The 14,748-nt window shown below is 53.5% G+C and overlaps 1 protein-coding gene across 1 annotated transcript; it reads left to right on the plus strand.

The window, feature by feature from the left end:
- The first annotated feature begins 788 nt into the window (after positions 1-788).
- On the plus strand, positions 789-9,263 carry TSPAN16 (tetraspanin 16). The gene is given in 6 exon segments (XM_045042149.1): positions 789-802; positions 967-1,045; positions 2,542-2,739; positions 7,167-7,216; positions 7,218-7,272; positions 9,109-9,263. Coding segments are annotated over 6 exon segments (498 nt in total). The 3' UTR covers positions 9,211-9,263.
- Positions 9,264-14,748: the final 5,485 nt, after the last annotated feature.

Raw genomic sequence — 14,748 nt, forward strand, 5'->3', positions numbered from 1 at the left:
AGCACGGACCTGGGGGGGGGGGCAGGGAGACAATGTGGGCTAAGGGCTGCAGGAGCTGGGGGGGAGCCCTCAATGCCAAGTGCATAATTTTTGCTCTGAAATGCCTGCTGTGGGTCTGTCATCGTCGAGAAAGGCCCAGTGATCAATGGCACAGGGCTCGAGGGAACCTGCTTCACCTGCTATGGCTGAGCAGCCTTCCGAGGGAGAAAGGACAGGTTTGGGCCGAAATGCGGAAGTGGGGCCGGAGTTGGCAGGGTGGAGGGGTGTCAGAGGTTGCCACGTTCATGTCCCTCTTGGAGCTTCAAAGCCCAGCCTTGACTGACCTTGCTTCCTGTGTGGCTTTGGGCAGTTACCTTGGCCTCTGAGCCCCGTGAGAGGAATGAGTTCAGTGAGCTGATGTGTAGGCAGGCAGAGGCTTAGGGGACCCCATGGCTTGTAACTAGATGCTGCTTCATGGAGCTTCATTCACTCATTCATTTATTCCACATCAGTTTCTTGAGCACCTACTGTGTACCAGGCCTTGGGAACGCAACCGTGACTAGGACAGCCCAGGACCCCACCCACTTGGAGCCCCCAGCATAGCGGGGTTATTAACCATAAGAGTGGTCAGTGCTGAGCACTATACCTACGGGGCCCCGGTGGCACCTAGGGGGTACCAGGGCAGCACATCGTGCCTTTTCTCCACCCCTGGTGGAGAACGAGGAGCCCGCAGGGGCATTTCGGGGCATCTGCTTCCCTGGCACTGGGAGCCTTTGCTCCAGCATCCAGTTGTGATGTGATAAAAGCTTATGAAGGAGGAGAGGTAACTGCTGGGGCCCCCTCCCTGGCAGACGATCAGACTGCCAGGAGAGCGGGGGGCACAGCAAACCAGCCTGGGTGCCCCCGACCCCGGCCCTATACCATCTGGGGAGACCGTAGCCCAGGGGTTTAGGAGAGATGCTGACTTCAACCTCCGGAGCACCCCAGTCTGGCTGACACGGCTGAAATGCACACTCCCTACTCTTCCCGGAAGAGACTGTTATCTTTCTTCAATGGCTTCACGGCGGTAAGTATGTCACCACCCAGACCCTGGGGCTTTGCCGCCCTTCCTCCATAGCTGTCTCCCTCAAAGACAGAAATAAGTTGATCCAAATTTCACCGGCATCCGGATCGGTGGTCTCCGGGGAAGCAGGAGGGATGTAGGGCAGACGGACGAGGAGCAGGACAGGTTGCGAACGGGTGTAGGCTCCATGGACCCAGAGTTGGTGAAATCAAGCACAGAAGAGTGTGATGGGGGAGGGGGGCCGGGTTGGCCGTGGAGGAGCTCGGCTCTAAGTCAAATCTTGCGGAAAATTAAGTTGTTTGGGAAGGGCAAAAGGGAGGGGGTATTTGCCCGGTCCTTTACATTTTTCGAAAAAGACTTTTTTTTCTTACTATGAAAGTGACCCAGAATGTACCTCATTAAAGAAGCAATTGTTTTGGTAGCAGAATCGCACTAAGGAAAGACTTCCAGGAAAAAAAAAGAAGGATATTAAAGACCACGCTTCATCTTGTTACCTGTGATGTAACATTTTCACGGGAGTTAAATGAGACAAGTACATTTCTTTCCTTTTTTTTTCAAGTACATTTCTTTTTTAAAGCAGGCTCCACGTGCGGCGCCTGGGTGGCTCAGTCGGTTAAGCATCCAACGCTTGATTTCAGCTTGGGTCACGATCTCACGGTTCATGGGATCAAGCTCCTCATGGAGCCCCGCAGGGGGCTCTGCACTCACCGCCGGGGGGCTGCTTGGGCCTCTTTCTCTCCCTCTCTCTCTGCCCTTCCCCCACTCGTGAGCACATACTCTCTCTCAAGATAAAGAAGCATTTAAAAAAAATTTTTTATTACATTTATTTATGTTTGAGAGACAGAGAGAGACAGAGCACAAGTGGGGGAGGGGCAGAGAGAGAACGAGACACAGAATCCGAAGCAGGCTCCAGGCTCTGGGCCGTCAGCGCAGAGCCTGACGCGGGGCTCGAACTCACGAGCCGAGAGATCATGACCTGAGCGGAAGTCGGATGCTTAACTGACTGAGCCACCCAGGCACCCCTTTTATTTTTTATTTTTAAATGTTTATTTATTTTTGAGACAGAGAGAGACAGAGCGTGAACAGGGGATGGGCAGAGAGAGGGAGACACAGAATCTGAAACGGGCTCCAGGCTCTGAGCTGTCAGCACAGAGCCTGACGCGGGGCTCGAACTCATGAACTGTGAGATCATGACCTGAGCCGAGGTCGGCCGCTTAACGACTGAGCCACCCAGGCGCCCCAAAACCTTTAACATTTTAAACATGAACTGCGAAGGGTCCTCCCGCGCACACACACACACACACACACACGTCTGTTGCCTGGCAACCATATATGAGCCGATCTCTCCACATCCTCGCTAACTCTGGGTACACGGGTATTATCATTTTTTAATGTTTTTGCTGACTTTACCCGCCTTTGCTCTTCTCCCCTCCCCTGGGAGAGCTCCATTTGTATACAACTGACAGACTGTTTTTCCCTGTCTGACTCCTGTCCCAAAGATATCTGGTGTGGTCCTCACTGGCCGGGGCATCCATGGCAGCTTCAGAGGGGCTGTCCTGACGAGGGTCCTCGCGCTGCCCTCCGCATACCTCCTTCACGTTGGCTCCCTGTGCCCGGCAATGAGCTACCTCACGGGGCCGCTTGGCTTTGCCGGGTGGTCTGGAGCAACCAAAGGAAGCAGAGACACTCTCTTGTTTGTAAGTCGGATCTGCACTCAGACCCCAAAGTACCCTCCCGTGTGAATCCTTCCTCGCGCGCATCACAGCCCCCTGGCGGCAGGCATCCCCTACTCTTCAGCGTTTGTGGTCTCATACGAAGGCATCAGAATGCATCCGTGTTCCTCCTTTATGATGTATCTCGGTCGGGACTCCTCTCCCACCCAAGGCCATAAGTTACAGTCTCCCGGGTCTTCTTCCCATAATTTTAAATCTTGCTTTCTCACTTTTAGCTCTTTGGCTTTTGGGAGTTTTATTATCGGAGCGTGGTGTGAGGTAGGGGTCAGTCCTCTCCCGCCTCCATTTTTCTTGGGTCTTTTCTGGGCACGCCGGTCTGTGTCATCAGCCCGTGTGTACGTTCCCACTCACGCAACACTGTGGCCACTGTCATGGGTGTGCAACAAGAGTTTTGAGCACGATCGTGCAGACGGCGTGTTGCAGATTGTACGTGTCTTGCCCCATCCGGCCTCGGCTAACCCCCCAAAGTCTGGCCCCCAGTCTCCCCACTCCCATTTGCCTTAGAATCGTGTCTGAGTGGATTATCCCACCCTAGGTAAAATTTGTCTCCAGCATTTTTGTTTTGTTTTCTTTTGTTTTCCTTCCTCCACTGTGTTGCTGCAAAACTCTGGTTCAGTGTGGGGGGTTTCCGGGAGACCCTCAATACGGTCATCTCCCAGAGCGTAAACCACCTCCAGGATTAAAAGCACCCCGCCCCCACTCCCCTCCTCCCTGAAGCTCTATCATCTTGATTCCTCAGTTACTCCCTTCAGCAAATATTTATTGGACAGGTCCCGTGCCTGAAATATTTCATTTCCTTTTCAATCTGATGCGGACGCTATTTGCTAGTTTATTTATAGTTTAACTTGGAGGAATCCGCGTGCTCTCCCTCACACGCCACGTCCAACCCATCAGCAAATCCGATTGACCTTACCCTTAGTACCTGTCCCTCCAAAGCCTCTGAGAACTCAAAAAAAGCAAACTGAAGGGGGCAGTCGGTTGAGCATTGGACTCTTGCTTTGGGTTCAGGCCATGATCCCAAAGTCGTGGAACAGAGCCCAGTGTTGGGCTGTGCGCTGAGCACGGGGCCTGCTTAGGATTCTCTCTCTCTCTCCCTCGGTTCTCTCCCCCACTGTCTCTGTCTTCTTAAAAAAAAGAAAAAAGAAAAATTAAATTAAAAAAAGAAAAGAAAAGCGAAATCATTTTGATGGTGTGGGGAGCCACAGAGGATTCTGAGAAGAGGTAGGAGCCCTGACTCAGGGACTCACGGGCGCCCTCTGGTGGCCCTTGGGGGAACGGCGTGGGGAGACCGCTCTGGAGGGACTGTGCTGGTCCAGGTGGGAGACGGTGGGGGCTGGGAAGCATGAGGCTGCAGAGGGGAGGAGAAGGGGGCAGATTAGGGGTAGGTTCTGAAAATGGAACCTATCAAGGACATACAGACGCCTGGATATCAGTACTCTGGCCACCTCGGTCACCGAGAGGCGGGGACATGGTAATAACATTAATCCTCGCTCTCTGTCCCATGAGCCGCTAGTCTAGGGTTCCACAACTGCTAAGCCCTGCATCCGTGTTTGTCCTTGTGGGTCCCTGGATGTGTACCCGCTGCTGTGCCTTCCTGCCTTTCTTAGCTAGATAAGGCCAGCCACGGGCCGGTCTGGCAACTCCAAGCCTGGATGTGGAAACAGATTTTAAAAATCATGATCATAACAGGCAAAGACGGGAATAGATGAAAGGGGAGCCAGGAGCTGACCTTCCTTTGCCCCCGTCTGGCCCCCAGAAGCTCTGCAGAACTCACTGACGCCCCTGGAGCTGGTCCAACCCCCACATTGTACAAATGGGGAAACTGAGGCCCGGGCTGAGCAGCAGTTTCTCCTTGAGGGGTAACTTGGAGACATCTCCTCTGTTTGCTGCCTGTCTCATTGTTTTCCCCTGGGCTGGTGAATCTTGTCTGAAACATAAGCCAGCAGACCTAAGTCCCCCCCCCACCACCCTGTAGCCACCAACCTGTCCCCCCGTGTCTTCCCTACAGTCCCCTTTACCTCTTCCCCCCTTTGCAAAGGTTTTCAGCCCACTTCTCCTCCCCTCCTCTTGCCTCTGTTCTGTCCTTCCAACCCTCCCTCCTGCTTCCTCCATGGGCGCACAGCCTTTATTGACCTGGAGGTCCCTCATAGGTCTTCCTGATGCCCAGAAAGTTCTGGGCATGAAACGGAGGTCCAGCTAGTGGCTCCCAAGAAAACCTCGGTGCCAACATCCTGGCCAAATGCAGGAAAATGACACACAGAGGAAATAACCCCCACACCCCACCCAGGCTGAGTTCTTTCAAACTGAAGAGGCTACGTGGCCTGGGAATGAGGGGAAGAGGGACAGGCCCCTCCCCTGCAGGGACAAGGTTGCACAGGCTCCCAGCCCCCTCCCTCCCTTCCCTCCGTGTCTTCCAATGTTTCCTGTTCGTGGTTATCATTCTCATCGCTGAAATCACAGTGGTCCTCACCTTCTTCCCCATGGTAAGTACAATGTTGCCTCTCCCACGGCACATGACAAATAAATCGAATCAGTAGAGGCACTGCCCCTCCCTCCCCCACTCAGTGATACCTGGCCCACGGGTCCCTGGGACGGGATACTGGGTCTCCACAAATGGGGTGAGGAGCCAGAAACCTCCGCTGTCCCCTCAAAGCCCTCAAGAGACTGGCCGAGTTGATTTCACCATCTCTGCTTCTCTCCTGCATTTGGTGGTAAGGTATCAGAAAGGAATGGGGGAAAAAAATAAGACGAAAAATAAATTAAAAATAAAGGTAATGGGAAAAGCGGTAAAATCTGTTGGGGTTTTGAAACGTGTTAGAAACAGAGGGCTGTTTAGCAAAATCCGTCAAGATGATGAGGCGTGGATGCTTTGACCCAACTGTCCCATCTCTAGGAATTATCCAAGGATTTGCTTGCTCAGGTGCAGAAGGACATATAGCTCAGGGCGTGCAAAAGACTGCCACGGGCCTCGTAAGCCTCAGGAGGAGGGTGGCTAATTTATAATAATGCATACAAGGAAGTCCAATGCAGGGGGAAAGAAGGAAGTAGGAGGCTCCCCATGCACGAGGTGGTGCCTTCTCCGGGACAAGACGCTCTCCTCCATTGCATCAACCCCCCCAGAGGTAGACCCTGAGACGAGGTTCTGTAGGTTCATGGTTTATTAGAGAGGTGGTCCCAAGAAGCACCTGTAGGGGACAGGGGAAGTGAGGCAGGGAAGGGGACGCAGCCCTTAAAGGGTGACACTGCAGGGCTGCCGGGCTCATCGAATGTGTGCCCCCACAGGGGACAATGTTGACGTACCTCCCATCAGGATTGCCTGAGGGCCGCCCCCAGGGCACCTGTGGGCTGAGAGGCCACAGAGAGCCAGCCCTGGGTTGCTGGCCCCGTGTGCACAGAAATGACAAATGCCGCGGGGATGTGAGCAGGGCCCCGAGAGCAATTTCTACTCTTGTTAAGAACAGCCAGATGCCTAGGGCGCCTGGGTGGCTGGGTCGGTTAAGCAGCTGACTTCAGCTCAGGTCAGGATCTCACAGTTCGTGAGTTCGAGCCCTGCGTCAGGCTCTCCGCTGTCTGCTCGGAGCCCGCTTTGGATTCTGTGTCTCCTGCTCTCTGTGCTCCTCCCCGCTCTCTCTCTCTCTCTCTCTCTCTGTCTCTCAAAAACAAAGAAACATTAAAAAAAAAAAAGTTTAAAAAATAATAAAAAGAACAGCCAGATGCCGACCAGTGAGAATAGCTACAAAGCAAGGAGAGGAATGATGAGAATATGCTTTGCTTTGACACACATTGAATACCTCTTTTGGGACACAGGAAACAGTAACAGTCAGCCGCGGCCGAGGGGGAGGCACTTGTTGGCTGGGAGAAAAAGGTGGGAGGGAGACTTGGTCGCCGCGTCGCCTTCTGTGCTCTGTGGATGTTGTGCCACGTGACTGCTCCACCTCGTCCAAAAAGCCTGTTGTATTTAGACCCTTATTTAAAAAAAAAAAAAAAAAAATAGAAAATTACATTCGCCCCTTGTGTGCGGAGACCGATTCCGCGGCTAAAGATGATCGGAGGCTTTAATGGAGTTACAGCCAAATCGGGGGTGTAGCAGGCCCGTGGGCGATTCAGAAGAGCAGACCATTCAGGTTTGTGATGGGTACAACCAGATGCAAGAGCTCAAGACCCACGCTCTTCTCTGGGGGGGGGGGGGGGGTGATGGCAGCCAGGATTTATCCTCCTTCAGTGCAGACCCAGAGCTCAGGCAGGGCATGGGCTGTGAAGGGGGCAGAAGGAGGCAGAAGGAGGCAGAAGGGACACCCCCGCCTCGCCGCTCTGTCCCCGAGAAACCTCACTCACCGAGCGGGGCACCTTGCGCTGCCGTGTGTCCGTCACTTCCCTGTTTCCTCTCTGAGGTTCAAGAAGTGGCCTTGGAGCACGTCTTCGCGACCCTGAGGAAGAATCTATAATTACAGTGAGCCAGACGACTGTTCCGCGGAATGGAACTTGGTCACGGGGACGGTGAGGCTCGCACCTTGTGTGTGTTATGGTGGCAAAAGACACACCACATGAAGTTACCCATCTCAACCGTTAGAAAAATTAAAAAAAAATTTTTTTTAATGTTTATTCATTTTTTTGAGAGACAGAGCGCAAGCAGGGGAGGGGCGGAGAGAGAGGGAGACTCAGAATCCGAGGCAGGCTCCAGGCTCCGAGCTGCCAGCACAGAGCCCGACGCGGGGCTCGAACTCGCGAACCGCGAGATCAGGACCTGAGCCGAAGTCGGACGCTCAGCGTCTTGGTGTTTAAGGAACAGGACCGGCTGGTCTGTGGCGTCTAAGCTCTTGGGGCGGGTGGCTTAGCAGCGTCCCTGAAGCCAGGGAGGGTTTGGAAGGAGAGAGCATTCCCTGTCTCTAGGAGTGTGTCACATCCGGGGCTTGGGCCCGGGAACTGCTGTGGGGCCACGTTCAGGCTTGGGAGGGGGCCCCACCATGGGTAGGCGGCCTCCCGCATCCCAGTTTTGGCTCCCGAGGCTCGAGACGGGAGAGAACGTCTCTCATACCTTCGTACGGCCCTTGTCCTGATATTTATTGAGCACCTACTGCGTGCTGGGCACTGTTCAGGGCTCTGGGGACACAGCAGGGCACAGAGCAAAATCCTCGCCCGGTGTTCCTGGCGCTTAAGTGGGGACACGGACGAGAAATCAGTAAGTGAGCGTGGGTGTCCGAGGTGATACGTGCCGTGAAGAAGAACAAGGCAGGGAAAGGGCAGAGAGAGTGAGTGTCCGTTAGTCAAAGGTGCTGTGTGTCATCCATTGTCACCACACAGTGGGATGCTCTGTCCTGGCCCCTTTGCGGGGGTCCTGCCATGCGTTCCGGCCAATGAGCCGTGGCCGGAAGTCTTGTGGGTCGCTTCTGGGCCAAATTATTTAATTGCCTGTGCAGGGCCCCCCCCCCCCCCCCGAGAGCTCTCTTTCCTCCTGCCACGACCATAGGACATCTGGACGGTGGCTGCTTCCCCAGCCTGAGTCCCTGAGTCATTCTGATAAAGCAGAGCCCCCCTGCCAAGCCGTGAGGGGCGTGTAGCATGCGTGGGAAGTGAACTGTGGAGATTGAGGGGCCATCTGTTACGCAGCATCACCTGACCCCGCCTGGCTGATACAGGGGCTGTGGCTAACTTGGAAAGAGGGTTCAGGGCAGGCCTTCCCCGGGCGGGACGTTTGAATAGAGAGCTGAATGCAAAGTGAGTGAGAGAGCCGAGCGGGTATTTGAGGGCATAGCGTTCCAGAAAGAGGGAACAGCCTGTATAAAGGCCCCGGGGCTGGAGCTGGCTAAGTGCGTTTGAGGAACCGTGAGGGGACCAGCGTGGCTGGCGCTGAGTGAGTAAGAGGGAGAGTGGAGGGAGATGAGGGCCTGGGGGTGACTGGGCAGGTCGCGCAGGGGCTCGCGGGCCATGGTGAGGGGTTCAGCTTTTACCACCCAGTAAGATGACTAGGCACCGAGGGCGCCTGGGTGATTCAGTCATTCCGCATCTTGACTTTGGCTCAGGCCAGGATCGCACGGTTCACGAGTTGGAGTCCCACGCTGGGTGAGCTCGTGCCCCGTTTCTCTCTCTCTCTCTCTGGTCCTCGCTCACTTGCACCCTCTCGCTCTCAAAAAAAAAAAAAAAAAAAAGATGAACACCCAGGGAGGGTTCTGAGCCTTGAACGGCTAGAGGGAGGGAGGCATTTAGCGCGAGAGCCCCCGGCAGAGGCCTATGTTGCCGACTCTAGACCGTAGCCATGGTGACCATGCTTTCTATTGTGTTCATTATTTCCAGAGTTGAAAGGGCACCTTCAAGGGCCTATCCTCCTCTCTGCAGCTAAAGTGCTGTGGGGCAAGGAACTACACAGGCTTTTCTGAGTCTTCCTTTGAAATGACTGCTGGTCCCTCGGACCCCAGGGGCTGCAGCCCACAAGGGTGACACCATCCACCAGGGGGTCACTCAAGATTTTGTTGGACCTAGATAGACCTCCCCACCCCCACCCCCACACACCTCTGCCCAGGGCTGGTGACTTTTATAAAAATTGCCTATTTACAGGAAGCCCAGCAAAAAAGGTCAAGGGAGGAAGAACATAACTGGAGTTGGGTGTTCAGCTCATTCTGACCCCACAGCCTTGTGGGGGGGGGGGGGGTCAAGGTTACCACGCCCGTTTCACAGACGGGGCAACCGAGGCTTGGGGGAAGGGACGGCTCAAGGTCACGTGGCCTCGGCAGAGCTGGGTTGGAAGCTGGGTTCGGGGCTACACTGCCTGCCTTACAGAGGGCCTGAAATATAACGATAGCGAGGAACAGAGATCACTGTAGGATAGTGACCAGGCACTCAGTTTGTGAGTTCAGTCCCCATCACATACCTTGAGGTGGGGACTGCTTTGCTCCCAATTTGCAGATGAGGAGACCGAGGCACAGAAAGCTTCCGAACAGCGAATCGGCACCTTGACAGTGTTACTGCTGTGTTTCTCACCTGTGTTCGCCACTCAAATGTGGGCTCGGCCGAGGCAGGGGGTACGTCTTGTTTCATACATTGCTGGGCTCCCAGCAGGCACTCAATAAATGCCTATTAAGTGAAGGGGGCGGGCCAAGAGCAAGGTCAAGGCAGCTCAGGCTTCCGGAAGCAAGAACTGCCAGGGGCCTAGAGAGCGGAGCTTCTCTGTGACTGTCCCCTCACCTGCAGGTGGCGGTTCCGCCCACACACACCGGGGCTTCCGCTCCTTGGCTCTATGACCCAGGTCAGGACCCAAGCCTCCCTCTCATTTGTAAGTTTGCGCTGGCCCGTTGTTGAGTCGCTCGTGATGGGGAGGCCATCCGAGGCTTCGCACCATGTCCTACCCAACTGCAAGCCATGAACTGATTCTGGGAAGTGACTGTCACCAACGCCAGGGAGGTCCTGCCCAAGGGAAGGGTCCCAGGGAGGCAGTGGTGGAAAGGGGATGACTTCTCCGTCATCTTCTTTGAGTTGCTCTCCCTCTCTCTCTGCCCCTCCCCTGCTCGCGTGTACGTACACACACTCTCTCAAAATAAATAAACTTTAAAAAGGAAGAAAATCCTTTGAAAAATAAACAATAGAAGCTTAAAAGAAACGAGGCATGCAAAGAAACAAGAAAGTGGGGAGAGAGAGAGACAGAGACAGACAGACAGACAGCATGAGTGGGGGAGGGGCAGAGAGAGAGTGAGGGAGACACAGAATCCGGAGCAGGCTCCAGGCTCTGGGCTGTCAGTGCAGAGCTCGACGCGGGGGCTTGAGCCCGAGAACCCCTGATCTGTATTTTTTAAATAGGCATTTTTTTCATTGTACAAATTTATGTTGCATCTATGTTTACAAACGATACCACACCCTCTTCCCCAAAGAGGTCATGATAGTCAGAGGGAACAGAATCGAGCCCCGAGGTGGTCCTTTTAAGAAATTTTCAAGGGCGGGGCACCTGGGTGGCTCAGTCAGTGAAGAGACCAGCTTCGGCTCAGGTCATGATCTCACCGTTCACGAGTTCAAGCCCCGCATCAGGCTCTCTGCTGTCAGCACAGAGCCCGCTTCGGATCCTCTGTCTCCCTCTTTCTCTGCTCCTCCCCAACTCATGCTCCATTTCTCTGTCTCTCAAAAATAGACATTTAAAAAAGAAAAAAAGGAGTTTTCAGGGGCTTCCTTGCTGAGGTGCGGGCAGGGTTAAGAAAAACAAGGGATGAGGCACCGAGAGGCTAGCAACATGGGGAGCTTTTTACTTCTCCTAAGTCTGAAGGGGTAAGAGAAGAGGGACCATCCGACCTCCGGCTGCAGTCTTGGAGGGCTCAGGATGGGCAGAAGAAAGGAGGGAGTGGGGAAGAAATACTCCAACTTTTCCTCCAGCCTCTCCCATCTCCTGAAGGTGTTTCCTATTGGCCAAAGCTAACAGGAAGTGGAAGGGCGGGAGATTCTGGGAAATGTAGTTTGCAGGACCCAGGGCAGAGCGGAAGAGAGTGAAGATAGGTGGGAAACAAGGGGAAAAGGACCAACGCTCATGATGAAAGGCCTCCACTTTCTGCTTCTAAGACTGATTGTGTAAACCGAGCAAAGTCGCTCCAGCCTGACCATGAGGGACCTTCAGCTCTGTGTCAAACCCTGCCCTTTACTTTTCTGGAAGAAGATGCTTCCCTTCTCAGTGTCTCCAATTTGATTTGTGTGTGTGTGTGTGTGTGTGTGTGTGTGTGAGAGAGAGAGAGAGAGAGAGAGAGAGAGAGAGAGCAGGGGAGGGGCAAAGAGAGAGAGAGAATCCCAAGCCAGTGCAGAGCCCGACTCGGGGCTCGAACTCATGGACTGCGAGATCATGCCCTGAGCCGAAACTAAGAGTCTGACGCTCAACCGACGGACCCTCCCAGGTGCCCCTGGTTCAATATTTCTTTCTTCTCCCCTCCCAGCTGCCAGGAATTCTTGACACTTTGCTTCTATTCATCAAACTAGGCTGACAGACCTGGGGACAGGCCATCTGGCCCACCGGGCTGCTGGAGATCTTGCCTCATTGTTTCTCTGTGGCACTCACTGCTTTTTGGAAGGGAGATTGGTAATAAAAGATTTGGGAAGGCACTGTTAGCCTGACCCCTTTTTCCTTCCTTCTATTTTTTTTTTTTTTATACCAACTGGCAGTGATTTTAGCCCCAAGGACCTAAAAGGGATAACATGGCCTCCTTCTCATGAAATTGTCTTGTTTTTAAAATTATTTTGTGGAAAGAAATCTGTTTTTGAACGTTTATTTATTTTTGAGAGAGTGCAAGCAGGGGTGGGGCAGAGAGAGGGGGACAGAGGATCTGAGGCGGGCTGTGTGCCGACAGCAGAGAGCCCGACTCGGGGCTCAAACTCACGAACCTCGAGATCATGACCTGAGCCCAAGTTGGATGCTCAACCGACTGAGCCACCCAGACGCCCCAGGAGAACTTTTGAGATGTGCTGTCTTAGTAACTTTCAAATATGAATTAGGGTATTATTAATTACAGCCCGCATGCTGTACGTTACATCCCCAGGACTTACACATTTGGTTTCTTTGAATCGGATCCAAATAACGTGCACACATCATGTCTTCTTGTCATGTCTCCTAAATCCCTTTTACCCAAATTAGAGCGTGCACTAAAATCCTCTGAATATTCTGTTCAAGCCCAGAGGCCGGCGGCCCCACCTCCAGGGCTTCTGACTCCAGATCCGGAGTGGGACCCAGGGCTCTGAATTCCAAACAGGTTCCCGGCCGGTGCTCCAGAACACGCGCAGAAAACCGCTGTTCCGGGTTCTTCCTCCTCGTCTCCAGTCCCACCAACCTTCGATTTGTGGGAGAAAGAGCGGGGAATACTGGGGAATGCCATGCCTCCTGGATTGACCCCTCAGTGCTGTTGTGGTCCCTGTATCTTCTTCCTCCCTCCCCCATATTTCCTGTAAGTCACTTGTTGCCAGCCCTGGCTGTCCCTTAGAACCTCCTGGAAGCTTTCACAAAATACTCAAGCCCGCACCCCCCCTCCACCTTCTGGTTTGATTGGATTGGGCGGGGGCCTGGGACTCTGATTGGATTGGATTGGATTGGGCTGGGGACTCTTACATTTACCAGGCGATTCTAAGGGGGTGGCTACGGTCATTGCGGAGAATCAATAAGCGAAGGGCTTCATCCAATGACCTCAGCCACCTGGACCAGTTCTGTCACTGGGGATTCCAAAATGGCGGTTTCTCTCATCTCTCCATCCTTCCTTTGGGGGGATTTGGAGAAAGATAATATGAGCACGTGTGGTATTTGTTATTGCTGCAATCACTTCCCACTTCAGGAAAGGAGGCTCCCGCTTTCCTCTGGAGCCAGCCCACCTCTCCGATTTCCATCCCTAAGCCTGTCGGGCAAGTGGTCTCAGTCAGCCAATCAGAATGTTCCAGCTTTCTGTCCCATGTTCTGGTTCAGGCAAGGGACCCAAGCTGGTCAAGGATGCTCGGCTTGGGGACTTTGGATACGGTGCCCAGCTCCCACGAAGCTCACCTCGCCTCGTGAGGGCAAGGCTGCAGAGCAAAGGCACTGGGAGCGGCCGAGAATCCTGGGACGGTATGCAATCCTGGGACAGCACACTCTTGAGCCCTGCAGTTCATACATTCACTCAACAAACATCTGTGGCGTGCTTGCTGTTAAGTCACAAATGAACCGTTTTTACTCACAACACTTCTGGCACTGCGTGTGTGTGTGTGTGTGTGTGTGTGTGCGTGCGCGCGCGCGCGCGCGTGTGCACGTGTAGGGGTTTCACAGCAAACAATTCTCTCCAGGGACCAACTGGGTGTCCTGGAGTTCAGTTCCGACACTACCCGGAGTTTGAGGCAGATACCAAAAATGTAAAGACTCAGTCCCACGAGACTGCCCCCACTTCAGACACCGGTTACAAGGATTGGGTCCCCAGGTGACCTATACTGTCTGACTTGGCCCCCAACCCCAGGCAGAGGGTTCCGACGATCCCCCTTCCCTTTCAGGCTTCACAATTAGAATGACTCACAGAACTCAGTAAGTTTGTCAGTTACTATTGTTAGGCAGTTTAAAAAAATTTTTTTTTAATGTTTTATTTATGTTTGAGAGAGAGAGAGAGAGACAGAGTGCGAGCAGGGGAGGGGCAGAGAGAGAGAGGGAGACACCGAATCCGAAGCAGGCTCCAGGCTCTGAGCTGTCAGCACAGAGCCCGACGCGGGGCTCGAACTCACAACCCTGAGGGATCAAGACCCGAGCTGCGATCAAGAGTCAGAAGCTTAATGGACTGAGCCACCCAGGTGTCCCAAATGATGAAAGGGTATAAATCAGGAACAGCCTAATGGAAAAGACGCACCGGGAAAGGTATGGAGAAGGGGCGCGGGGCCTCTGTGTCCTCTCCAGGGGCGCCCCCCACCTCCCTAGCCCCTTAATTGGCCATTGGGGATGAACTCGATCTCCAGCTCGGGCCTGTCTCCCCTCCCCGGAGGTCAGGGTCTGGGCTCAGAGTTCCCACCCTCTCGTCTTGGCTTGTTCTTTCTGGAGACCAGCCTCCATCCCGAAGCATACAAAACACACTCTTATCACTCCAGAGATCCCAAGGGCTTTAGGAGCTGTGTGCCAGGAACCCCAGGACAAAGATCTAATATTTCTTTTTTATTCTGTCAAACAGGAAATGAGCTGGGAGTGGTGGCGAAAAATTTTTAAAAATCCCTGCATTTGAGGAACTGTCATTGTATTGAAAGAGGCGCTTAAATAAGTAAATTGTATAGCAGTTTCCATTCTAGGGGCTATGTGGAGAGGGACACAGGGAAACGGACATTAGAAATGCTGCAGAGACCCTCTCTCTCTGCCCCTCCCCCGCTAGCACTCTGTCTCTGTCTCTCAAAAATAAGTAAACATTCAAAAAAAAATTTTTTTTAAATGCTGCAGAGAGGTTACAGCACTAAACGCAGGGAGGGAGGGAAGAGGGAAAGGGGGTCAATGAGAAGGTGAGATTTGCACAAAGAGGGCTTGAG

The sequence above is a fragment of the Felis catus genome, chromosome A2 (assembly GCF_018350175.1).
Source record: "Felis catus isolate Fca126 chromosome A2, F.catus_Fca126_mat1.0, whole genome shotgun sequence".
Taxonomy (NCBI): domain Eukaryota; kingdom Metazoa; phylum Chordata; class Mammalia; order Carnivora; family Felidae; genus Felis; species Felis catus.